General features: G+C 41.0%; 3 protein-coding genes across 6 annotated transcripts in view; all 3 read right to left on the reverse strand.

Moving 5' to 3' along the window:
- LOC122878924 (olfactory receptor 52K1-like) overlaps window positions 1–24115 on the reverse strand; it is a 58176-nt gene extending 34061 nt beyond the window's left edge. The window contains exons 1-4 of one of the 4 annotated variants that reach the window (XM_044202452.1): window positions 23967–24103; window positions 23747–23799; window positions 21460–21521; window positions 8132–11964 (exon numbers count right to left, since the gene is read on the reverse strand). In XM_044202452.1, coding sequence (XP_044058387.1) covers window positions 8277–9239 — 963 coding nt within the window. In that variant the 5' untranslated portion in view covers window positions 9240–11964; window positions 21460–21521; window positions 23747–23799; window positions 23967–24103 and the 3' untranslated portion in view covers window positions 8132–8276. Of the gene's footprint in view, window positions 1–8131; window positions 11965–21459; window positions 21522–23110; window positions 23549–23746 lie in introns of those variants that run through there. The other 3 variants (XM_044202451.1, XM_044202447.1, XM_044202448.1) reach the window with 3 other exon arrangements.
- On the reverse strand, window positions 1520–3294 carry LOC122878934 (olfactory receptor 11A1-like). Its single transcript, XM_044202472.1, has one exon. The coding sequence runs from the start codon at window positions 2563–2565 to the stop codon at window positions 1636–1638; it is 930 nt and encodes a 309-aa protein (XP_044058407.1). The 5' UTR covers window positions 2566–3294; the 3' UTR covers window positions 1520–1635.
- LOC122879113 (olfactory receptor 10A6-like) lies at window positions 11822–14511 on the reverse strand. Its single transcript, XM_044202838.1, has 2 exons — window positions 12408–14511; window positions 11822–11964 (listed from the first exon to the last, which is right to left on the reverse strand). Exons 1-2 carry the CDS (start codon window positions 13342–13344, stop codon window positions 11822–11824), a joined length of 1080 nt encoding a protein of 359 aa, XP_044058773.1. The 5' UTR covers window positions 13345–14511.
- Window positions 24116–25697: the final 1582 nt, after the last annotated feature.

Consider the following 25697-nt stretch of genomic DNA (forward strand, 5'->3'; position numbering starts at 1 on the left):
CTGCCCGAATAAGTCCCTTAAGACTCTCCAGTTGATCCAGAATGCTGCGGCACGTGTACTGCCAGTTTTTGTGTAATTTTGTGTAGCAGTAATGATCGTAACGTGATCACCCACCCACTCCCACTCCCAAAATCAAACCATACTCTAATTAAGTGTCAATCCAGAATAGACTTTAAAATCCTTCTCCTCACCTACAAAGCTCTTAATGGTCAGGCACCATCGTATCTCATAATACCTTATTACCCGACTAGAACACTGCGCTCCCAGGATGCAGGGTTACTTGTCGTTCCTAGAGTCTCCAAAAGTAAAATGGGAGCCGGGGCCTTCAGTTATCAAGCTCCTTTTCTGTGGAATCAGGTCCCAGTTTGGGTTCAGGAAGCAGACACTATCTCCACATTCAAGAGTAGGCTTAAGACTTTCCTCTTTATGTGTTTTCTCGTTTCTCTCCTCTCTCCTTCTGTCGCTTTCAGCAGGTATTTCTGCCTCTGGAGCTGCAGAGTCTGGATCTGTGGTTGTGGGCCACCTGCTGCCCCCGTGTTCCTGCTCAACCACTGCTACTACAGTTGTTATTGTAAAAACTGAACTGAAATGAATTAAATATAAAATTAGCTCCACCTAAACCCAAGATCAAAATGTTTACATATTAATGATTTCATACTTGTTGTATATATTGTATATATCACATATTTATATATGTGTTATATTGTTCATATTATATTTCTATTATTTTCATGTAATGCTCTATGCTCAGAAAACTGCACTTTTGGTTTTGTACATACATTTACGCATAGTGTTTGAGGGTAACACACTGTATATAGTTTTCTAACTTTATTTGTTATCTGTATTTATTACACGGCTTTGTTGAATATTCGATTCTGATTTGTCAATTGCAGCATTCTATGGTGTGTTATTTCTGAAGAGCAGACTGCTGCTATGAATAACAGACCGTTCCTACGGACGCAGTTCTGATCATAGACTCTGGAGTCCAATCATATCAATCCATAGAAATAAGTCCTGTGGCAAAAAAAGTTTTAAAACCATTTTTAAATCACTTAAATTAATATTTGGTGTCAAATTATTGATTTATTTAGTAAGTATCTGTGTAATAAGTGAGATAATGTACAGCGAGCCAGTCATTATTGGGAAATTAACCCTGACAGGGTGGCGCAGGTCTAGAGCAGGTCTTGTACGTTTTGAAAATATCTGTGCAGATATAATGAATCTACTGATGCAGCTCCTAAGGCTTTTTTGAGGTAATATACAGTAGCATCCTGTTAAGAGTCATACTCATGTAGAGATAGGTATCGATCATTGATATAATGGACATAATGTGATCAAATATAAATATAGTTATAATGGTAAATTATTGATTTTTCATTTTATATTAAATACATTCAGCTCATTTGTCAATCTGACACGTCATGGTGCACACTACCATTTCTAAAACTGTCTTACAGCTTTATCATTAGTATTGTGGTTGTATGTCCCTCAATTTACAAAAGCAAAACAGGTTCAAAAGTTGAGTTAATTTACTTTATTTTTTGCATTATAACAAAATGCACAGTTCTACATTAGAATACTTCAAAGGTCTGATCAAATTAAAGCTAATAAGTTAATCTGTTGGATGACTTCATATTAATACCCTACATTTGATATCAGACTTTTAACTATGACACGGATTTTGGACATTTTCAGGCCATACATTACAGGGTTAAAGAGCGGCTGGCATGTAATCCAGTATAATGATAAAAAAATTCGCATCATATTGGGTACACTGTTCATATTAAACCTGCTCTGTAATAATTCAAAGCTAGCCCCAAAAGAAAAGTTCAAGAGAGACGCAAGGTGAGGTGTGCAGGTACTGACAGCTTTTTGTCTGGTTTCTTTAGAACCAGAAAAACAAACTAGAAGAATCTTCATATAAGTGTAAATAATAAAAATGAAAGAAACAAAGATTGTGCTAAAAGATGCAATGAGCCCATATATATTAGCTACATGGGTACCTGAGCATGCCAGCTTGACAACAGAGTGGCTATCACAGTAAACTTTGTAAATGATGTTCCCACACAGCTGTGAATGGGAATTCAAATATATCATGACAATACATACAAGCAAAGGGTATAACCATGTTACAGCAATAAGCATGGCAATCCTGTTATATGTCATACGTGTGTTATATTGTAGAGGATAACAGATAGCAAGGTATCTGTCATAAGACATGATGGCTAAGTTTAAATATTCAACAGCTCCATAATTGTGCACACAATAAATCTGCAGGAAACAAATCGAAGCAGAAACAGTGTGAACGTCAGAGAGAATCTGAACCAGGAGCAAAGGAAACAACCCTGTACTACCATACAGCTCATTTACAAACAGGCTGCACAGAAAAATGTACATAGGTTCATGTAAGCTTCTGTTCATGCAGATAATCACAATGAGCAAAACATTTACACTGATAATAAAAATATATAAAGATATGACAATCATAAAATATAAGTACTTAAAAGTCCCAGGGTCAAAGTAGGCAGCAAGTGTGAAATATGAAACCTGTGTAGAGTTTATCATGATCCTTGTTTAGGTTCACAACAATGTTATTGTGCACACCAAGCAGTAATTATGTTACCTTTTGTTATAGATTTGTAAAAATTTAACTAGCTTCAACTTGGACTTGTTTGGCACAATTTTCAACTTAAACATAAAGCACACATGAACAGAAGTCAGTGGAGTAATGCTAAACAAACTAATTATCATAGAAGCAATTGTATAAAACATCCCTAAATGGACCATGTTCTTTTCAAAGTCACGAAAATATTTTAATGTTAAAATTTACAAAACAAAGTCTCCGACATTGTGTGAATTTTAGCATTCACCTGCTGTCCTGCTGTAGTCATACTGAGTCCCTCCCCTCCTAAGTGAGCTGAAACTCTGCTTCGACTTCTTTTAAACTTTTAAAGACACCCACCGCAGCAGAGTGATCTCATTATGAAAGGTCCCCACTGATGCCGATGTTTAATTAATGTCAGCAAAAAAGAAAACTTTGTAGAACTTTATATTTAGAATACAAAATATAAAGAAATAGAAATGGTTTCCTTCTATATAAAAAAAACATGTTTGAGTCAATTGTGTCCCTCTTTTTCCCGTCATAATCATGCCCATTTATACTGTTCAGGGTTATATACTATATACAGGCTTATGATACTCAAAACACTTAAGAGTTAAGAGTTGATTAGAAAATAAAAACAAGATAAAACAGGAGAGTAAAAGTTACAGTGCTGTGTGAGAAATTAATCATTATTCGATTTAATAAAAGGCAGCGGCAAATAGAAAAGTCTTCAGCATTGATTTAAAAGAACAGAGTTGAAATCAGTTCTTTGACAGACAGGAAGCCAGTGTAAAGACATCAGAACTGGAGTGATGTGATCCACTTTCTTGGTCTTAGTGAGAACGCAAGCAGCAGCGTTCTGAATCTGATGAAGCTGTCTGATCGATTTTTTTTTTTAGAGAGACCTGTAAAGACAATGGTAACATATTTTGTTGTTTTCCATAATCTGGTCCATTGGGAGCATGTAGATGTTAAACAGAAGAGGCCCCAGAACAGAGCCTTGGGGAACTCCACATGTAATTTTTGTCCCCTCAGATGTGTAATTACCTGTAGACACACAGTAGCCCCTGTCCTTTAAATAGGATTTAATACTGTGCCAGAAAGTCCCACCCAGTTTTCCAGTCGGTCGAGTAATATGTTGTGGTCGACTGTGTCGAATGCAGCACTGAGATCCAATAATACCAAGACTGAAATTCTGCCACTGTCTGTGTTTAAGTGGATGTCACTGAAGACCTGAACAGGAGCAGTCTCAGTGTTGTTGTGTGCTCAAAAACCTGACTGGAAGACATAAAAACAGCTGTTTAATGCCAGGAAGTTGTTCAGCTGTTGAAAAACAGCTTTTTCAATGATTTTACTTAAAAACGGGAGGTTTGATTTGGGCCTCTTTGTTTATTAGTGATGCGTCTAGATTGTTCTTTTTTTAAGAGTGGTGTGATGATTGCAGTTTTCAGGGCCTGTGGGAAGACACCTGAGAGAAGAGACATGTTGACAGTTTGTAGAAGAACTGAGGCCATGCAATTAGAAATATTTTTTAAAAAGCCTGATGGCAGAATATCAAGGCAGCAGGAACAGGGTTTCAGATGTTGTATAATGTCCTTCAAGTTCTCCAAGTTTATATAGTTAATAGGATCAAATTATGTCATGCTATTTGAATTGATTTTAAGTGGACACAGGGACAACACATGTCCTGTACCTGATATGGAGGCACTGACTGCCTGTCTTTTTTGTCTTTTCTGAATTTTGTCAATGAAGGAGGCAAATTCATTGCAGGCCCTGGTGGATAGAAGTTCAGAGGCTACTGACACAGGAGGGTTTGTTAGCCTGTTGGCATAAGCAAACAAGGCACGTGCATCATTATTGGTTTTGGCAATGATGTCAGCGAAGAAGGACCGCCTTGCATTTCTCAGTTCTAAATTATAAATGCGAAGTCTCTCTTTATAGATGTCATAACGAACCTGGAGATTTGTTTTATGCCACGTGTGTCCAGCTTTACGACACTCTCTTTTTCTATTCTTACCAGCGTGGCATTTCTCCATGGAGATCTTTTCTTACCAGAGACAGACTTCACCTTAGTGGCTGCAATGGCAGGACTTAAAGTCAATGGTCGAAGCGGGTGCTGAGGGAGGTATAGGGGCAGAAAATGGGAGTAAGGGAAAAGGAAGGGGCAAGGGTTAGTTTGGTTACAGCAGTGACCAGCTCTTTCATCTGGTCGGTGAACTCTAAGAGGGGGGAGGAGGGAGAAAGGGTGACTGGAGATGAGGGTGACCTGGATGGGGTTTGGGGGTTGAAGAAGGTAAATCCTCACCGGTGGTTGTTGGTGACGGGGGCGGAGACTCTTCCTCTGATGATTAAAGCTCTCTTCAGGCAGGGGCTGGGGTAGCTTTCCTTCAAGGTTTCTGCTACACTGTGGTATGTCTTCCTCCTGTTTTGATTCCTCTTGTCTCTTGTCCTTTGCAGAGGGAACAGATGAGTGACGCAGGATGTAAAATAGGTTAGAGATTTTACTTATGACTTGTAAAGGCAAAGTCCAACTGCCTTGAAAAGATGTCTGTGGTCCCAGAAAAAGTTGAAATTGTCAATAAAGTGTACTGAATGGACGGTACATGCAGTTGAGAGCCATGTGTTCAGTGCCAACTATCTGCTGAATCTCTCGGTTCCTCTGACTGGTGGTAGAGGGCCACTGATAAACACCTCAGCATTCAGAGAGCTGAATGTGTTCAACAGATCAATGAAGTCCTGCTTAAGCACTTCAGACTGTTCTTTCACAACATCATTAGTCCATATGTGCAGTATGATATTTTCCACATTTGGGTATGCAGCCACGATATGCAGGATTCTTTCTGTCAAGTCAGAGACCACATCCTTGGGAAAGCCAAGTAATTTGGTGTTCTTACTGCACATGCTTCTTGCATCTTTTACAGCGAAATCACCCACAATCAGAGTTTGAGGCCCAGTGATTAGCTTTCCCTGTAGCCTTTTACTTTCTGATTTACTCTCAGTCCTTACCGGCTGTGTGAAGACGAGATGTTCATCCAGGTAATCAGACGTTCTGTTCTCCACTTGCACACTTGGTTGTTGGGGAGGTTTGTTGCTAACTCCCCCTTTCGCAGCTGTCCACGGCTGTGTCCTGCTAAGAACAGGGGTTGAAGAGGTGCTCTGCCTGGATGATAATGGCCAGCCAGTTGCATCACAAATCTCAGGGCGTTGGGCTCTGCCTGTTACTCGTCCTCCCATTTCCCAGGGAAATGTTTTACTATTGGGCTTTGCTCCAAGAGAGTTCCAGGTAGGACTACTACTTTTAGATTTATTACCCGGTACAGAGTCCTCCTATTTCTTGGTAGCCTTGTTGGTGCTAATTAGCCGTGTGTTAGCATGCTTTTGTCCACTGCTTTGAGTCCATGGTAAAGTGGTGTCATTACCACATAGTCCATTCACTTCCATGTTAATTTCTAACCAGTGGATTTTGGTTTCCAGTACTGCAATTTTCTGTATAAGTTTGTGGAAGTCGTCCATGGAGAAGGGAGGCATCTTGCTGCTAATTAGCTTTAGCTAAGTATCCAGGCTTGTGCTGTTGACAGGCCGCATTTACGTAGTACTGAGGAGGTCATAAAAGTGCTGAAGATATGCCAATAGCTTACTTTATCTGAATAAATTACACTCCCAATGATTTATCCCAATGAATTATCCAGGAGGCGCCGCTCATAATTTCTAGCAGAAAAAACAAGAATATCAGCAAAAGAGTGCAAGCAGAGGCAAGAGCAAGCAGCAAAGCGTCTGTAGGAAAGCAGGAAGCAAGTGCGGTACATAATTTTGGAGCAGGGTGACAAAAGTTTTAAACTGAATACACAAACCAGTTGGACCTTGCCTGGATTTTGGACTTTGCCTGCTCCCTGTCGGATCTGTTTGCCTTTGTTGGACTCCTTCCCTGGTTTTGACCACTGCCTGCCTGATTTCCGTGTAAGCCATTTATCATTAAAATCATTGAACTGCACCTGCTCTGCCTCAGTTGTCTGCATTTGGGTCCAAACCCTTGTGTTTCCTGCTTAACACCCAACACTAACAACATTACATCAAACAAAACTGCATATAAGACGCTGTAGGCCTACTCACCATCAGTCCAACCAGCTTGGTCATGTCCAGCTCACTAGAAGTCTACTGAATGATGGCTTGTTATTTTGTATGAAGGGAGACAAAAATTGTTCATTTATTTGTTGTACTGTACATGTTACCTGTAGCTGTGTGCATTTTAATGAGGAAAGCACGATGGAGGTTAGTTGAGCATAGTGTTATCCTACTAAAACACTTTTCCGACAGCATTGCTTGGCTGGACCTCGGCCGCTTCTATGTGCTGAAGAGACTCTCCTGTTATTATGCCGTGTGAAATGGCAGAATTTATTGCAGTTAACTTCTTATAACAAGTGTTCAGTGAGAGCCTTCCTTTGTACTTTTTTAGCCGCTGGAAGCTCCTGTTCCGTAATTTCTTCAATAGACAGGTGACAAAATCTAAACGGCGGCTGGCTTGAGCATATTTTTTCAAACGACACCTTACAGGCAGGTCAATTATATTTAGTTTTTTTGAGGTTTTTATATCATTAAGTAGCTTCCCAGTAGTGTTCCTTGTGTATTCAAATCTGAACATCAACTACAGATCCCTAGCCAGGAATGGATGAAATTCCAAGATGCTGAAGGCTCTGGACATTGTTGGGCTGTCTTGGCTGACAAGCTTCAGCAGTGTTACGTTGAAGTCGGGGACAGTACACCTGGAGAGTGGCAGACAGGGGTGGTGGTTCCTATTTTTAAAAAGAGGAACCAGACAGTGTGCTCCAATTATCTGGGTATCACACTGCTCAGTCTCCCTGTGAATGTTTATTCCAGGTTGCTGGAAAGCAGGCGCCGACCGATTGTCGAACCTCAGATTCAGGAGGAGCAATGCAGATTCCATTTCAGTTCATAGAGAGATTGAAAGTTATCCTTTAAGATTTCAACATTTTAGTGGGTCTCTTATAACTTGTTGGAAAAAAACACCTACATTTGTAAGATGTTATTATTTATTAGACGTTAAAATTGTGAAGGGTGTGCATATTGCTTTGTGTAAACATTTAGGTGTCACATCTCAACATCTCCTCATTAAATGACAATTCACTCATACTGACAGTCATGTGAACTGCAGTGGAGTTAATCATTTTTTCTTTCCTTATTTTGCCCGCTTTTATTCTTTACTCCTTAAAATTTGATTCTGGCCTCGTGACTTGTGGGATACATGTGAATATTTCAAACAAAAACAAAACTATAAAATGAATATGTTATATTGTTGGAGGCCACTGTAGGGTATAAGAACATAAAATGCATTTTTTAAATAATAAGAATTTCTAATTGAGTCCAGTCTAAGCACTTGTTAATGTTTTCACGTTATATTTTAATAATTTGTTTTTACTTGAACTTTATTTCAATTCAGTGTCAGGAATTTTTACACTTTTCTTATTACACCTACGTAATCAAGGATCCTCTTAACCACTTTTGCTTGCCATATTTTGTTCAAATTCATTAATGGAATTTTATTTCAATACACCACATTGCAAATTATCCATTGACAGTAAGACAGTTTACATTTTGCATTTTTTTCTAAAATGAGCAAATGTATCAAGGCAAGACATAAATGATTTACTGATACTTTTTATGTCAACATTGAACCTCTGTGACTAGTCAACATTTTATAACAGAACAGATGTTTATATGTTTGTCGTATTTTTGACATTTGCATTCCATACATGACAGGATTCAGAAGTGGTTGTATGATGAGAAAATACAGGGACAGAATGATACGCAGCACACTGGGAACATCGGTCATATCAAATCTGCTCTGAAGTATCTCGAAGCAGCAGCCAAAAGAAAAATTCAGCAGAGACACAAGGTGAGGTGTGCAGGTACTGACAGCTTTTTGTCTGGTCTGTTTGGAACCAGAAAAACAAACTTTGAGAATTTCAATGTAAGACAAAAGGATTGGAAGCAGAGGGACTAAGACAGAGAGAACAATACCAAAAAGTCCATAAATGTTATTCACTTTAGTGTCAGAGCACGCCAACTTAACAACTAGGTAGTTATGACAATACACGCTGTTAATGATGTTTCCACACAGTGTCAAATAAATGTTTAAGGATAAAGTAATTAGAAATTTCCCAAAAGAGTACAACCATATTACAGCAATAAAGAAAAACACCTTGTTAGATGTCATGCGTGTGTTATATTGTAGAGGACAACAGATGGCAAGGTATCTGTCATAAGACATGACGGCCAAGTTACTAAATTCTATACTTGCGTATGTATACACACAGAACATCTGCAGGTAACAAAAGGGAGCAGAAACAGTGTGAACGTCAGAGAGAATCTGAACCAGAAGCAAAGGAAACAACCCTGTACTACCATACAGCTCATTCACAAACAGGCTGCACAGAAAAATGTACATAGGTTCATGTAAGCTTCTGTTCATACAGATAACCACGATGAGTGAAATATTGGCAATAACAATAACAATGTATAAAAATGTAGTTATCATGAAATAGAAGTATCTTAAAGTTCCAATATGCAAATAAGCCCCAAGAATGAAATAAGATAAAGTTAATGAAGTTGAATTTGCCATTATTCTTTAAGGCAAAAAAAAAAAAAAGACTAAAACTGAGTGCAAATGATAAAAACCTCACAAACAGCCTGAACTTACCATGTTCTCCCCACCTCACTGAATGTTTAGGGACCTTTAAGTCTGTAAATGAAACATGATCACATCACACACAGTCACGTGCAGCGCTGCAGACTGCTGCAGTTCTGTCAGCTGCAGCAACATCTGCTGCTTTATACCTTTTCAGAACAGAAGAATCCCAACAGGCCAGTCTCACTTTATCCTCAGGACTCATATCAGTCTATCGATCGACACAATCAATGACCCCTCCAAGAATCACCAACTTAACGTGGTGTGTAACATGGAACTGTCCCTGTTACTTTTGACTGTTTTGATTGAATCTCTCACCGCTAAACTCAAACTGGCCATTCAATAAGCTGGTTTAACAATAACATATAAATCTAATAAATATTAGATGCCTTAGTACTGACATTTCCACCAAGCTATCAGACTTATTTCTTGCCTGATATGGTCTATTAACGAATATCAGGAACAGAAAACAATATTTACATATCTGTTTGTTATTTTGGGTGAAAAGAAAAAAAAAACATATCATCAACCCTTAGAAGCGAATTTGCGTTAACACATTCTCTTTGTCCTGCAACACCAAAACTCAACTCACTCAACATAAAACTCACACTGCTACAAACTAAATCCAATAGAAACTACATAAAAAGTGATTGACAGAGAGACTGGGAGGTGCTCTCATGCCGACTGCTTCCGGCTTGACTGCAAACCGCCCCAGTGCGTGCTGAAGGTTATGGTGTGATGAAGCCAACAGAACCACATCATCTGCAAAGAGCAGTGAAGCCATTCTGACGTCCCCAAACCGGACACTTTCCTACCCTCGGCTGTGCCTTGAGATCTTATTTATGAAAATCATGAACAGTATCATGACAAGGACAACCTTGGCGGAGTCCAACATCAACTGAAAACGTGTCTGACTTTGTGCCAAGAATACAGACACAACCCTCACTCCAGTTATATAAGGACCGGATGGCTCAAAGCAATGGCCCCAGTACCGCATACTCCCGCAGTACTCTCCACAGGACTACCATTTACCAGCTATAAGAAAGTTTACTTGTAGATTTCTACTAAATTGCTCTGGTTAAGTTATTGCGGAAGAGTTGTTTTACCAGTTTAACTTCATAAAGTTAACAGTTAATTCTGCTTTAAAACCATTTATATTTACATTGTCTAAATTAAAACACTTTACATGCACATGAAGTTTAATGACATCCCATTCTTAATCCGTCAGGTTTAATATGGAGTTGGCCCACCCTTTGTAGCTATAACAGCTTCAACTCTTCTGGGAAGGCTTTCAACAAGGTTTATGAGTGTGTTCATGGGAATTTTTGATAATTTTTCTAGAAGCGCATTTTTTAGGTCAGGCACTGATGTTGGACGAGAAAGCCTGGCTCGCAGTCTCCACTGTAATTTATCCCAAAGGTGTTCTATCGGGTTGAGGTCAGGACTCTGTGCAGGCCAGTCAAGTTCCTCCACACCAAACTCGCTCATCTATGTCTTTATGGACCTTGCTTTGTGCACTGGTGCGCAGTCATGTTGGAACAGGAAGGGGCCATCCCCAAACTGTTCCCACAAATTGGGAGCATGAAATCATCCAAAATGTCTAGGTATGCTGAAGCATTACCAGTTTCCTTTTACTGGAACTAAGGGGCCAAGCCCAACCCCTGAAAAACAACCCCACACCATAATCCCCCCTCTACCAAACTTTACACTGGTTGCAGTCAGGCAAGTACCGTTCTCCAGGCAACCGCCAAACCCAGACTCGTCCATCAGATTGCCAGACAGAGAAGCGTGATTCGTCACTCCAGAGAACACGTCTCCACTGCTCTACAGTCCAGTGGTGGTGTACTTTACATCACTGCATCCGACGCTTTGCATTGCACTTGGTGATGTAAGGCTTGGATGCAGCTGCTCGGCCATGGAAACCCATTCCATGAAGCTCTCTATGCTCTGATTTAACACTTGAGCTAATCTGAAGGCCACACGAAGTTTGGAGGTCTGTAGCTATTGACTCTGCAGAAAGTTGCCGACTTCTGTGCACTGTGCGCCTCAGCATGCGCTGACCCTGCTCTGTGATTTTACGTGGCCTACCACTTCGTGGCTGAGTTGCTGTTGTTCCCAATTGCTTCCACTTTGTTATACCACTAACAGTTGACCGTGGAATATTTAGTAGTGAGGAAAGTTCACGAATGGACTTATTGCACAGGTGGCAACCTATCACGGTACCACGCTTGAATTCACTGAGTTCCTGAGAGGGACCCATTCTTTCACAAATGTTTGTAGAAGCAGTCCGCTGTAGTCACACTGGATTGTTGCAGAGCAGAACTGGATCAGCAGCTCCTGAGGCAAGTTGAACTTCCTGAGCTGGAACAGGAAGTACATCCTCTGCTGGGCCTTTTTGATGATGGTCTTGATGTTGGACGCCCACTTTAGGTCCTGGGAGATTGTGGATCCCAGAAACCTGAAGGTTTCCACAGTAGACACCGTGCTGTTGGATATGGTGATGGGGGGCTCCTCTTTTAGTCCACTGACATCTCCATAGTTTTGAGCATGTTCAGCTCCAGGTTGTTCTGAACGCAGCAGAGGGCCAGCTGTTCAACCTCCCGTCTGTATGCAGACTCATCACCGTCACGGATGAGGTCGATGACCGTCGTGAATTCAGCTGTAAACCAGAGTTTGTTGTTGTTGTATGTGCAGAACGTTTTAGTCAGTACACACAGGTCCTCACAAAAGCTGATGTAAGATGTCACAGTTCATTCAGGTCTGTAGCTGCAGACTCAAAAACACTCCAATCAGTGCAGTCAAAGCAGGCCTGTAATTCCATATAGGTGTGTATTGCTCTATGTAAACATTCAGGTGACACACAATTTGTCTCTGGGCTCATGAGTACTGGGATGCATGTGGATATTTAATATATTATAATCACCATTACACATACCTTACGTTAACGTTTCAATGTTGTAGTTATATTTTGTTATTTTAAATGTATTCCTCGAACATTATTTCAATTCACCACACTCCACATTAACAAAGACACGGTCACATTTTTCCCATTAATTTAGAATAATTTATTGATACTTTTCTATTGCACTGTATCTCTCTGACTAGTCAACATTTTATAACAGAACAGATGTTTATATGTTTGTCGTATTTTTGACATTTGCATTCCATACATGACAGGATTCAAAAGTGGTTGTATGATGAGAAAATACAGAGACAGAATGATACGCAGCACACTGGGAACATCGGTCATATCAAATCTGCTCTGAAGTATCTCGAAGCAGCAGCCAAAAGAAAAATTCAGCAGAGACACAAGGTGAGGTGTGCAGGTACTGACAGCTTTTTGTCTGGTCTGTTTGGAACCAGAAAAACAAACTTTGAGAATTTCAATGTAAGACAAAAGGATTGGAAGCAGAGGGACAAAAATGGTGAGAACAATACCAAAAAGTCCATAAATGTTATTCACTTTGGTGTCAGAGCACGCCAACTTAACAACTAGGTAGTTATGACAATACACGCTGTTAATGATGTTTCCACACAGTGTCAAATAAATGTTTAAGGATAAAGTAATTAGAAATTTCCCAAAAGAGTACAACCATATTACAGCAATAAGGAAAAACACCTTGTTAGATGTCATGCGTGTGTTATATTGTAGAGGACAACAGATGGCAAGGTATCTGTCATAAGACATGACGGCTAAGTTACAAAACTGTACATGTGCATATGTATACAAGCAGAAAATCTGCAGGAAACAAAAGGGAGCAGAAACAGTGTGAACGTCAGAGAGAATCTGAACCAGAAGGAAAGGAAACAACCCTGTACTACCATACAGCTCATTTACAAACAGGCTGCACAGAAAAATGTACATAGGTTCATGTAAGCTTTTGTTCATACAGATAATCACGATGAGAGAGGTGTTGGCAATAACAATAACAATGTATAAAAATGCAGTTATCATGAAACAGAAGTATCTTAAATTTCCAATGTGCAAATAAGCTCCAAGAATGAAATAAGATAAACTTGATAAGGTTGAATTTGCCATTATTCTTGTTTTAAGAGACAAAACAACTACAAACTACAAAATGTGCAAATATTCTCAATGTTCTCACACTTACCCTAGAATAAATCTTTTTTTTTTGTTTAAATATACAGTATTACATGCAGCCTAAACTTACACAGCCATTAAACTCCCCACCCTCACCCTGCTCTGCAGACTGCTGCTGTCAGCTCTAACCGTCGGGTGCAGAAACATCTACTGTTTTATACCTTTTCAGAACAGAAAAATCCCCAGATCCCAAACAGGCCAGTCCTACGTCATAATTGTTCACATAATCGCAGTACCGGCTCGACAACAGTCAGAACATGTGATTGAAGCAAGCTTCATTTGAATGGCTACTTTCAAAACAAAAGCGTCTTCATATGTTTAATGTGACACTTAATTAGAGTATGGTTTGATTTTGGGAGTGGGAGTGGGTGGGTGATCACGTGACGATCATTACTGCTACACAAAATTAAAGATTTTGTACATTTTTTCTGACTTTTCTCAAATTGTTTGCTTTGTCCTTGTGAAATAGTACAGAGCCTTGAAAAACTACAAAAATGAAAACATCAGTCTTTGCGGTTGCCAGGTTGCCATTGGGAACCATTCTGAGAAATTGGCAACCAATTCTTGGCCTTTGGCCACTTTTCGATTTAGAAATGAAAAACAGGATCTGCGATTCTCCCAGACAAATAAAACAGGCATTAAAAATTATTTTATTTTAATATTTTTTGCATTCTGTGTTTTTCAAAGACAATGTTCTGATTTTTTCTTCATGTCAGTTTTTTCAGTGTCACTGGTTTTCAGTTTCAACTTTCTGTGACCGTTTTGACGTGGAGAAGAGGGGTCTGAGGGGAGGAGGCAAGGAGAGTATGATTTACATATAATCTGCTGTTCTGAGAGAACGTCACTCTTCCTGAACCACCTGTCACATTTTATATCAAATTTTCTCAAATAAGTAGTCAACAACAATAATAATAATAATAATATTAATAATGGCCGGTCCCCAATACAGGCCAGGGGGAAAAAACAAGGGTGGATAAACCATATTATGTCATTTAATGTGCATGCCAACTAAGCATAATGTACATTTCCAGTGGTGGAGGAAGTATTCAGATCATTTACTTAAGTGAAAGTACTAATACCACACTGTAAAAATACTGTTACAAGTAAAAGTCCTGCATTGAAAATGTTACTTAAGTAAAAGTATGTAAGTATTATCAGGAAAATGTACTTTAAGTATTAAAAGTAGGCCTACTCAATGCAGAAAACTGGCCCCTGTGACAGTTACAGTGGTGTGAAAAAGTGTTTGCCCCCTTCCTGATTTCTTATTTTTTGCATGTTTGTCACTTAAATGTTTCAGATCATCAAACAAATTTAAATATTAGTCAAAGATAACACAAGTAAACACAAAATGCAGTTTTTAAATGAAAGTTGTTATTATTAAGGGAAAACAAAATCCAAACCTACATGGCCCTGTGTTGTCACAGAGTCTGAGGGAGGTCATTATCGTCCTCCACCCCCAGTGGACCAGTGAAACCAGTGCTGAGGTCTGCTCAGGCTGATTGGTCTCACTGGTTAACAGCTCTGACTGTAATTTGCTCAGAGGGAATTCGTGGAAACTGTGGCTAATGTGAAGATGCCTCAGGGACAAACATGTTGACAGGCTGAAATGACCTTTGACCTGAGGGACTTCATTAATGAGCTACATTGATCTAACTTCCCCTGTCACCTGAGGACACGGTGGCCTTTGAGAGGTTTACATTAGTTACAGATGAGAATAAAGTTAGTTTGTGCAAAGGTTTTCAGTTAGGAGCTTACTTTTTATTGTTTGTCAGGAGTTTAACGCTCCAGTAATGTTTTCATATTAACAATCAAATGACTAATAGTTGTGAACCCACTGAGATTTCTATTGTATATTTCTACTTACTAAGAGAGTAGAGTCCTGTGGCTCCAGCTCAAGTCATTTCTGGTCAAGCTGCTGCTTGAGACAGGGACATAAGTATGTTTTCATCAGTGTTTAATCACCTGAAAATAAGAACCGTTGTGTTTTCATTAACTTAGAATCAGCCTTTATATCTACAGAGGGAGCGGATCCCCTTCCACGGAGGCCGCCATGTTGCACCGCCATGTTTCTACAGGAGCCCAGAACGGACAAACCGAACACCGGCTCTCCAGAGGGCCTTTATCGAGTTTCACTTCACCGTAGTTTCTCCTCCACGCCTGGAAGGGGAGGGCGAGGCGAGCGGCGTTCACATGGCTGCAAACTGGAGTTTCACTGCTAGATGCCGCTAAATCCTCCACGCTGGACCGTTAATATTAATTTGCTACACTTTTTGGTTTTTAGCATTAATGATGTGTTCCGATAAACAGAGTTTTTCCTTGTCTATCGTATGCTGCACACACTGTAAAGACCTCTGACACAAATCTGTGATTCTGGGCTGTAGAAATGAAATGAACTTGACCTGTATCATTTAAAAGTCCTGTCTGTAAGTTATTAATGTTTTCTGATGCAGTTAAATGTTTGGTTCAGATATTTACTATCCCACAGATAATAAACAGCTGCAAAACATAAAACCTTAATACAATAAAGACGCAATAAGACAAATGACAACATTAAATGCGCTGGCACGACACATGTAATAAAAGGTAAAAGCAAAGAAAAGAGATGTTTCTCTGAAATGTTTCGTCACATCAGAAAGGTTTATAATCGCAGCAGGAACACAGGCCTGTAAAGTCACACAATTGTTAATAACGTTACAAATGGCTGATTTATTATTTTGTACTGTGGAACACAGTAAATTATGTGCATTATTATGAGTCTTTTATCAGAGAAACTTGTAAATAACTCAGGAGATCATGCTCACAGTTTTATGAGTGCAATCTCTCATTTCACTGTGATTTCTCAGCTAAATTAATTCCTTTTCATGTAGAAAATTAACTTCAGGAAGCCAGTGTTGTTTTTGTCTGTGTGTGGACTACTGCACGAACTCACACACAGCCGCCTTCTCCAAACCGCACTATTATATGTTGCACTACAGCAACTGACACAGTAAATTCTAAAATATGACATTATAATACAGGCATTAAGAAAGCTAATTCATCTGAAATAGTTTCAGTGTAGATGAAAATAGCGGCTTTGGCGGCTTCCAGTGATAGAAAAGCTGCTGTTTTGCTGCAGTTTAGACCAGTTTACAGACTGTTTGACAGTAACAAAGTGTTCTGATTTTTACCACTCTGATCAAATTAAAACGCCATACAAGTGGAAGTAACTGCGTAAAGTATCACATAATGATGACGTGTGAAAAAAGTTGATTTCATATCCTGACCTTGGCCTTTTTTTCTGTTAAAATGTTTTTATCTTGCAGTTTTTCTTTACCTGAATCAAAGCTGTGAAGATCAAGGGTGTGATGAAATTAACTTGACATTTTTAAACGCAATTATTTAAAAAGACCTGTCTGTATTAATGTAGAAACAACGGAGAATAACTAACTCAGATTCAATATTTTCTGATGCTGCTAAATGTTTACTTCAGATATTTATTGTCCCACAAGAACAAATTATCTTTGCTGCAAGACAACATAAAAAAATAAAAACATAAAATCTTTACACACATTTAATGACGACATTAAACAACCAACCTCAGCAACCCCAGCAACTTCAGCGACTTCAACAACCTCAACAACTTCAGCAACCTCAAAACCCTCAGCAACCTCAACAACCTCAGCAACTTCAGAAACCTCAACAACTTCAGCGACCTCAACAACTTCAGCGACCTCAACAACTTCAGCGACCTCAACAACTTCAGCGACCTCAACAACCTCAGCGACTTCAGGGACCTCAACAACTTCAGCGACTTCAGGAACCTCAGCGACTTCAGGAACCTCAACAACTTCAGCGACCTCAACAACCTCAGAAACCTCAACAACTTCAGCGACCTCAACAACCTCAGCGACCTCAGAAACCTCAACAACCTCAGCAACCTCAACAACCTCAGCAACTTCAGAAACCTCAACAACTTCAGCGACCTCAACAACTTCAGCGACCTCAACAACTTCAGCGACCTCAACAACTTCAGCGACCTCAACAACCTCAGCGACTTCAGGGACCTCAACAACTTCAGCGACTTCAGGAACCTCAGCGACTTCAGGAACCTCAACAACTTCAGCGACCTCAACAACTTCAGCGACTTCAGGGACCTCAAAACCCTCAGCAACCTCAACAACCTCAGCGACTTCAGAAACCTCAACAACTTCAGCGACCTCAACAACTTCAGCGACTTCAGGGACCTCAAAACCCTCAGCAACCTCAACAACCTCAGCGACTTCAGGAACCTCAACAACTTCAGGGACCTCAAAACCCTCAGCAACCTCAACAACCTCAGCGACTTCAGAAACCTCAACAACTTCAGCGACCTCAACAACTTCAGCGACTTCAGGGACCTCAAAACCCTCAGCAACCTCAACAACCTCAGCGACTTCAGGAACCTCAACAACTTCAGGGACCTCAAAACCCTCAGCGACTTCAGAAACTTCAGCGACCTCAACAACTTCAGCGACCTCAACAACCTCAGCGACTTCAGGGACCTCAAAACCCTCAGCAACCTAAACAACCTCAGAGACTTCAGAAACCTCAGAAACCTCAACAACTTCAGCGACCTCAACAACCTCAGCGACTTCAGGGACCTCAACAACTTCAGCAACCTCAACAACCTCAGCGACTTCAGAAACCTCAGCGACCTCAACGACCTCAGCGACCTCAACGACTTCAGCGACTTCAGAAACTTCAGTGACCTCAACGACCTCAGCGACATCAGAAACTTCAGCGACCTCAACGACCTCAACGACCTCAGCGACCTCAGCGACCTCAACAACTTCAGCGACCTCAACAACCTCAGCGACCTCAACAACCTCAGCGACTTCAGAAACCTCAGAAACCTCAACAACTTCAGCAACCTCAACAACCTCAGCGACTTCAGAAACCTAGGAAACCTCAACAACTTCAGCGACCTCAACAACCTCAGCGACTTCAGAAACCTAGGAAACCTCAACAACTTCAGCGACCTCAACAACCTCAGCGACTTCAGAAACCTCAGAAACCTCAACGACCTCAACAACCTCAGCGACTTCAGAAACTTCAGCGACCTCAACGACCTCAGCGACTTCAGAAACTTCAGCGACCTTAACGACTTCAGAAACTTCAGCGACCTCAACAACCTCAGCGACTTCAGGGACCTCAAAACCCTCAGCAACCTCAACAACCTCAGAAACCTCAACAACTTCAGCGACCTCAACAACCTCAGCGACCTCAGAAACCTCAACAACTTCAGCAACCTCAACAACCTCAACAACCTCAGCGACTTCAGAAACCTCAGAAACCTCAACAACTTCAGCGACTTCAACAACTTCAGCAACCTCAGCGACTTCAGAAACTTCAGCGACCTCAACAACCTCAGCAACTTCAGAAACCTCAACAACTTCAGCGACTTCAACAACTTCAGCGACCTCAACGACTTCAGCGACCTCAACGACTTCAGCGACCTCAACGACTTCAGCGACCTCAACGACTTCAGCGACCTCAACGACTTCAGCGACCTCAACGACTTCAGCGACCTCAACGACCTCAGCGACCTCAACGACCTCAGCGACTTCAGAAACTTCAGCGACCTCAACAACCTCAGCGACTTCAGAAACTTCAGCGACCTCAACAACCTCAGCGACTTCAGAAACTTCACCGACCTCAACAACCTCAGCGACTTCAGAAACTTCACCGACCTCAACAACCTCAGCGTCTTCAGAAACTTCAGCGACCTCAACAACCTCAGCGACTTCAGAAACCTCAACAACCTCAGCGACCTCAACAACCTCAGCGACTTCAGAAACTTCAGCGACCTCAACAACCTCAGCGAACTCAACGACTTCAGCGACCTCAACGATCTCAGCGACCTCAACGACTTCAGCGACCTCGACAACTTCAGCGACCTCAACAACCTCAGCGACTTCAGGGACCTCAACAACCTCAGCAACCTCAACAACCTCAGCGACTTCAGAAACCTCAGAAACCTCAACAACCTCAGCGACTTCAGCGACCTCAACGACTTCAGCGACTTCAGAAACTTCAGTGACCTCAACGACCTCAGCAACATCAGAAACTTTAGCGACCTCAACGACCTCAACAACTTCAGCGACCTCAACAACCTCAGCGACTTCAGGGACCTCAAAACCCTCAGCAACCTCAACAACCTCAGCGACTTCAGAAACCTCAGCGACCTCAACGACTTCAGCGACCTCAACAACTTCAGCGACCTCAGCGACTTCAGAAACCTCAACAACTTCAGCGACCTCAGCGACCTCAACGACCTCAACAACCTCAACAACCTCAGCGACTTCAGAAACTTCAGCGACCTCAACAACCTCAGCGACTTCAGGGACCTCAAAACCCTCAGCAACCTCAACAACGTCAAAAACCTCAACAACTTCAGCGACCTCAACAACCTCAGCGACTTCAGGGACCTCAACAACCTCAACAACCTCAGCGACATCAGAAACCTCAGCAACCTCAGCGACTTCAGAAACCTCAACAACTTCAGCAACCTCAACAACCTCAGCGACTTCAGAAACCTCAGAAACCTCAACAACTTCAGTGACTTCAACAACCTCAGAGACTTCAGAAACCTCAACAACTTCAGCGACTTCAACAACTTCAGCGACCTCAGCAACCTCAGCGACCTCAGAAACTTCAGCGACCTCAACAACCTCAGCAACTTCAGAAACCTCAACAACTTCAGCGACCTCAACAACTTCAGCGACCTCAACAACTTCAGCGACCTCAGCAACCTCAGCGACCTCAGCGACCTCAGCGACTTCAGAAACTTCAGCGACCTCAACGACCTCAGCGACTTCAGAAACTTCAGCGACCTCAACAACCTCAGCGACTTCAGAAACTTCAGCGACCTCAACAACCTCAGCGACTTCAGAAACTTCAGCGACCTCAACAACCTCAGCGACTTCAGAAACCTCAGAAACCTCAACAACCTCAACAACCTCAGCGACCTCAACAACCTCAGCGACCTCAACAACCTCAGCGACTTCAGAAACCTCAGAAACCTCAACAACCTCAGCGACTTCAGAAACTTCAGCGACCTCAACGACCTCAGAAACCTCAACAACTTCAGCGACCTCAACAACCTCAGCGACTTCAGGGACCTCAGAAACCTCAACAACTTCAGCGACCTCAACAACTTCAGCGACCTCAGCGACTTCAGAAACCTCAGAAACCTCAACAACTTCAGGGACCTCAACAACCTCAGCGACTTCAGAAACTTCAGCGACCTCAACAACTTCAGCGACTACAACAACCTCAGCGACTTCAGAAACCTCAGAAACCTCAACAACCTCAGCGACTTCAGGGACCTCAACAACTTCAGCAACCTCAACAACCTCAGCGACTTCAGAAACCTCAACAACTTCAGCGACCTCACCAACCTCAGTGACTTCAGAAACTTCAGCGACCTCAACGACCTCAACAAGAATTTGTCACATTCAGCAATTTTCTCTGAGGTACGAAGCAAACGAGTGATCACACCTGTCGTACGCCTCCACAGAGGAAAAAACCCTTGTTTGAGAGTCTTTCTGCAGGTCTCAGTCCAGGTGTAACATCACCTGCCATAGACTATAATATGATCGGACTAACATCTCTGTGACGTCACACGACCTCCTCTCACATCAGTCACATGACCTCTCACATCAGTCACATGACCTCTCACATCAGTGATCTAACTTCCTGTTAAATCTTTCTCCGTGTATTTCTGTCACCGCTCTGATGACGCGTCGTTGACAGCTGTATTATTAATATTTTCTAATTGCTAAGAAAAGATGGTTTCCTAGTACGACTGTAGACACACTAAACTTATCTTTAGTAACATTGTAGTGAATGAAACAAACAGAGCAGAACTGGCAGCTTAAATAACCGTTTAAGGGGCGAATATCCACCTGCTCATGAACAAACCTCACAGAAAGAGAGGTTTAGGAGAAGAATGTGAAAATGTTCTTTACTTCCACTGTTGAAGAGGATTTTAGCCGCAGCACAAACGTTACAGTAAATTATTAGGAAGCTCACCTGAGATCCTGAAGCTTCGGGTTTTGGTTCCACGTTGATAATTCAGCCGGAACAGAGTTCAGCTGATAAAATGATGCAGAACACAAACACATCAGATTAATGAGCATAAATAATGTTCACATTAATAACATATCATACAATGACGGAGCCTGCTTCTATCGCAGAATTACATTATTCTGAACACTTTCTCGTTACTTTCTCAGTGATAAAAATACATTAAAATTATTTTTATAAGGAACTGTATAACTCTGACACTTTACTCAACATCACTGCATCGTCTGCAAAGTATTCCTCAGCGTAGACCTCAGTGACCTGCTGCTGTTTCAACGCCAGAAGAACTGATCCTGATCAGCTGAATCCTGAGATTTAATCAGCGACTGTTTAGTGAAACATATTAAATGAAGTTTACAGGTGATTTAAATTTCAGCTCGATGCTGCCGGAGGACAAAACATAATTTTAATTTGATGTTTTTCCAGTCGAACATGCCAGCTACTGTCAGTGAACTGGGACATTTCTGTGTTGCAGCGGACCGAATATTTGAGATGTTGCTGTAAACACCCGATACACCAAATGACCCCGTTTATCCCACTGCGTCTCATCTCGTATATTAAATAACATTTATCGTAACGAATTGCATTTCATTTTAGTTTTTAAACCTACTCTTGCCCTAACCTTCGAACAAAGCTTTAATTATTTAACGATATTCATATAACAGCATGTTTAACATTTAAAACATTTTTATACAAGAATACACAAATGAATCACACTTTACTATTATGGGATGCTCTTTCACTACAGGCCTAGTTTCCAGTGATGGAAAGTAACTAAGTACATTTACTCAAGTACTGTGCCTAAGTACAAATTTGAGTACTTGGTACTTTACAGATTCATAATAATAATGAATGAGTATGAGTATTATTATAGATTAAACTACCCAACAGCAGTGATGTTGACAGGTGTTCAATGTAGTGAGTCCCCGGGACCCACAGGGGGTCACTGGAGTGGCTCCCCAATAAAATGTGTCTTTTTTGACAAACTGTAGTGTTAAACTCTGTTTGATGTTATATGGTTATAATTATGGTTATTTGTTTATGTTGAAAATGTATCTGAAAATGAAAAATAAAATCTGTGAACTGCAGACACACAGCAGCTGACAGGAAGAGGAGCTCGCATTATACAGAGAAATATGAATAAATGTTAGAAAGTGAAGCTGAAGGGCAACGAGAATGCTCCATTTACTGCACACAGCCGTTAGAAACTGAGTTCAATTAGCTGATAATGAGCCTGATCAGCCACCGTCAGTAATCAATACAAACACACATTATTAGACTGTAAACCATTAATCAAACCAATAACTAACCGCAGTCAACGTCGGAGCAGTTAACCAGTGTGTCTGTGGTGGTGACAAAACATTAATATAGTCCACATACAGTGTTAGCAGTTAGAATTAAACTGAAGCTCCCTGCGCGCTCCGGGGAAAACATTACACCAGACTCCCTTTAAGAAATATGACATATTAACAATTAATTACGTGTCCGCAAAAACACGTAACTCTAGAATCACGAGATAAAAGGCGTCATATGTCGACAGACTTCTTGTCAGTTCGGCATCAATATAATCCATAAAGATAAACTGTATTTTCGTACTTACATACTTTCCGTACTTCATATTTTGGATTTTGCGCCTGAACTCGCTACCAGCCTCCGTTGTTTAGCTGCGCTATTTTAGTGGGAGAAGGCCGTGGGAATGAGAGGCGAGCGTTTCAGAAATGAAGATTTCTCACTAAAACACGTGCTGGTTGGTGGATCAGATACCCGCCGAATTAAACACCGACTCATCACACTGTTAATTCACCGTCTCTCATGTGTGTGAGACGGTATTGAGGAGTTTTTTCGGTCGTTACCAAAGTAACTACCCGGTTTGCTGCTTCGCGTTTGGTGCTGGAGAGACACAGTATGTGTGCAGACGGTGACAAACAGGTTTTTTTTTTACAGCGAGGTTTCTTTTGTTTATTTCTATGATTTCAACACAGATTTGTTGTTCAAAAGTTGTCCGTTAGCATCATCAGGGGAAACTGCGGTGCGTCACTGCGTCCTTTTAACGCGTCAGAGACGCTGCGTCACTGCAACCGGATATAAAGTCGGCCAAAACCCACCTGAGAAATAAACAGGCTAGCTAGCATAGCAGCTAGGTTAAAACAACTAGCTAACATTATTCAAGTTGTAGTTCATAATTGTTGAACTAAACAACTAAATATTCTTATGATGTAGTTAACTTGTTACTCACATTTGGGCTGTTGTTGGGAGATACAACCTGCCCTCCGTTTTCCTTTTTAGCAGCTTTTTAAAGTAGAAATAAAAAGTTTAAATCACTTATCACACGCTAGCTAGCTAACACGTTAGCTAGAACTCAAATATCTATTTCTACATCCGCCATTTTGATGATGTGATTGTTGCCATTCATCACTTAAAAGATAAATACAGACAGCCGCCAGGTGACCGCTGACCGGAAGCTGGTTTTGTGGTTACAGATCCAGATCTTTAACGTCTAACTTCAGCTCACTCCTCTCCAGTTTCCTCTTCAGATATTTAAAAAAAAAACCCGCCAAGAGAGAAACTTTCTCTGATCAATGGAAAGAACTCCTAACCTGAGGGAAGGGGCGGGGCTGACCTCTCACCTGTGATGATGTCATCACAAGTGAAAATAGCATTTAAAGTTTTACTTAAAAGTACATAAGAATTATCAGCTAAATGTACGTAAAGTATCTAAAGTAAAAGTGCTCTTATTACATTACTGAATATTATTACTAATGAATGTAAGCAGCACTTTAATAGTGTCAACGTGGAGCCATTTTGTTTTTAGACTGGAGAAGAAGGAATAAAAGCAGAGTGGAAATATGTTTGTTTACGGTTTTAAATACTAACACGAGGTTCATATTTTTGTAGTATAAGTGGTTAATGAGAACCTTTATTACTCCACATAAGTTCAATCCAAACATCGCAGACCAGTGCGCTAAATGTAAAGAAGAAAAAGGGACACTTCATCAGTGTTTATGTCAACTGTATAATCATTTTGGAGGGTGTAGTTTGTGCTGATAACAGTCACGTTCTGTCTCTGTCGGTAATGTTTCCTGATGATTTATGAATCCATCTACAGTCCACTGAGAGTTCGACAGGAAGCAGCAACAAAACAGCTCAGATGGGAAAACAGGCAGCAGCACGTCGACATTTCTAAAAAGCTAAGCTAACGTAACTTTAGCAGGTGCTGTGGATGTAACGTTAACGTTACTTTCGGTCGGCCATCTTTCATGCTGCTGTCAGAAGGAACGAGTCAGTTCAGGATTAACGTCGACAGCCAAACATCTAAATCTTCCTCCAGATGTTCACTGAAGAAACATCAGCACGTTATCCCACAGTTAGCTTCTCCTCTCAAGATAAACCCAGACAGCGTTTTAGTGAATCAGCTTCTGAACGATCAGCAGCTCTGCAGCTAGCTGTGCTAATGCTAATGCTAGGTGAGCAAGAGAAACAGAGAGAGAGAGCGGCTCAGAGTTTATAATGAGAACTGGATTTACTGCAGAGTCACCATGTAACCACGGTAACTGTATACAACACATGTAGAAAAGGTTTCAGTCGTAGTCGTCTGGACACTGTTTTCAGAATCAAGACGTTTCCATCCGGAAGTCATTCTCAATTGTGAAAATGGTCTGAGAACTCAGAAATTTAAGCTACTCTGTGTTGCTTAAGCCCCGCCCCCAGGGAGGAGTCTACCTGAGTATCTGTTGATTAGCTAGTTTCACCTGAAACTGACCTAATAGTTTCCATGATGGCCCAGTAATCAGTAATCAGGCCTATTGTTTTCTGGCTGCACCTCCCTCATCACTGTTAAGTACCTGATTAGCATGTGATTGGCTTGACCACGGTGTTAATACACTGTGGTAAACTTTGGGCAGATTGAATCTCAGACCACCATTTCTGTTCAAAGAGGGGTTTTCTTTTTTCACAAAAATGGCTTCTTTGACTCCTCTTTCAAACCAACTCTTCTCTCTACTCAGAATCTCCACAGCTGTAACCACGGTAACTCTATACAAAGACAGAGACAGCTATATATATATATATATATATATATATATATATACTAACTATATACATTTTCATCAAAAGACTAAAACTAAATCATGTCTGCAGACTCTCGGTCTGGTTACCAGCTCAGTGTTGTTAAAGAAGTCTCTCAGTAA

This window comes from Siniperca chuatsi, linkage group LG7, assembly GCF_020085105.1.
Source record: "Siniperca chuatsi isolate FFG_IHB_CAS linkage group LG7, ASM2008510v1, whole genome shotgun sequence".
Lineage (NCBI taxonomy): Eukaryota > Metazoa > Chordata > Actinopteri > Centrarchiformes > Sinipercidae > Siniperca > Siniperca chuatsi.

What these genes read in the sequence shown, in the direction of transcription:
- LOC122878934 (XM_044202472.1), bottom strand. Translation starts at nt 2,565, where the DNA reads ATGATAAACTCTACACAGGTTTCATATTTCACACTTGCTGCCTACTTT.
- LOC122879113 (XM_044202838.1), bottom strand. Translation starts at nt 13,344, where the DNA reads ATGGCAAATTCAACCTTATCAAGTTTATCTTATTTCATTCTTGGAGCT. An exon ending in CTGTTATAAAATGTTGACTA is followed by an intron (nt 11,965 to 12,407) that starts GTCAGAGAGATA and finishes TCTGGTTTACAG; the next exon opens with CTGAATTCACGACGGTCATC.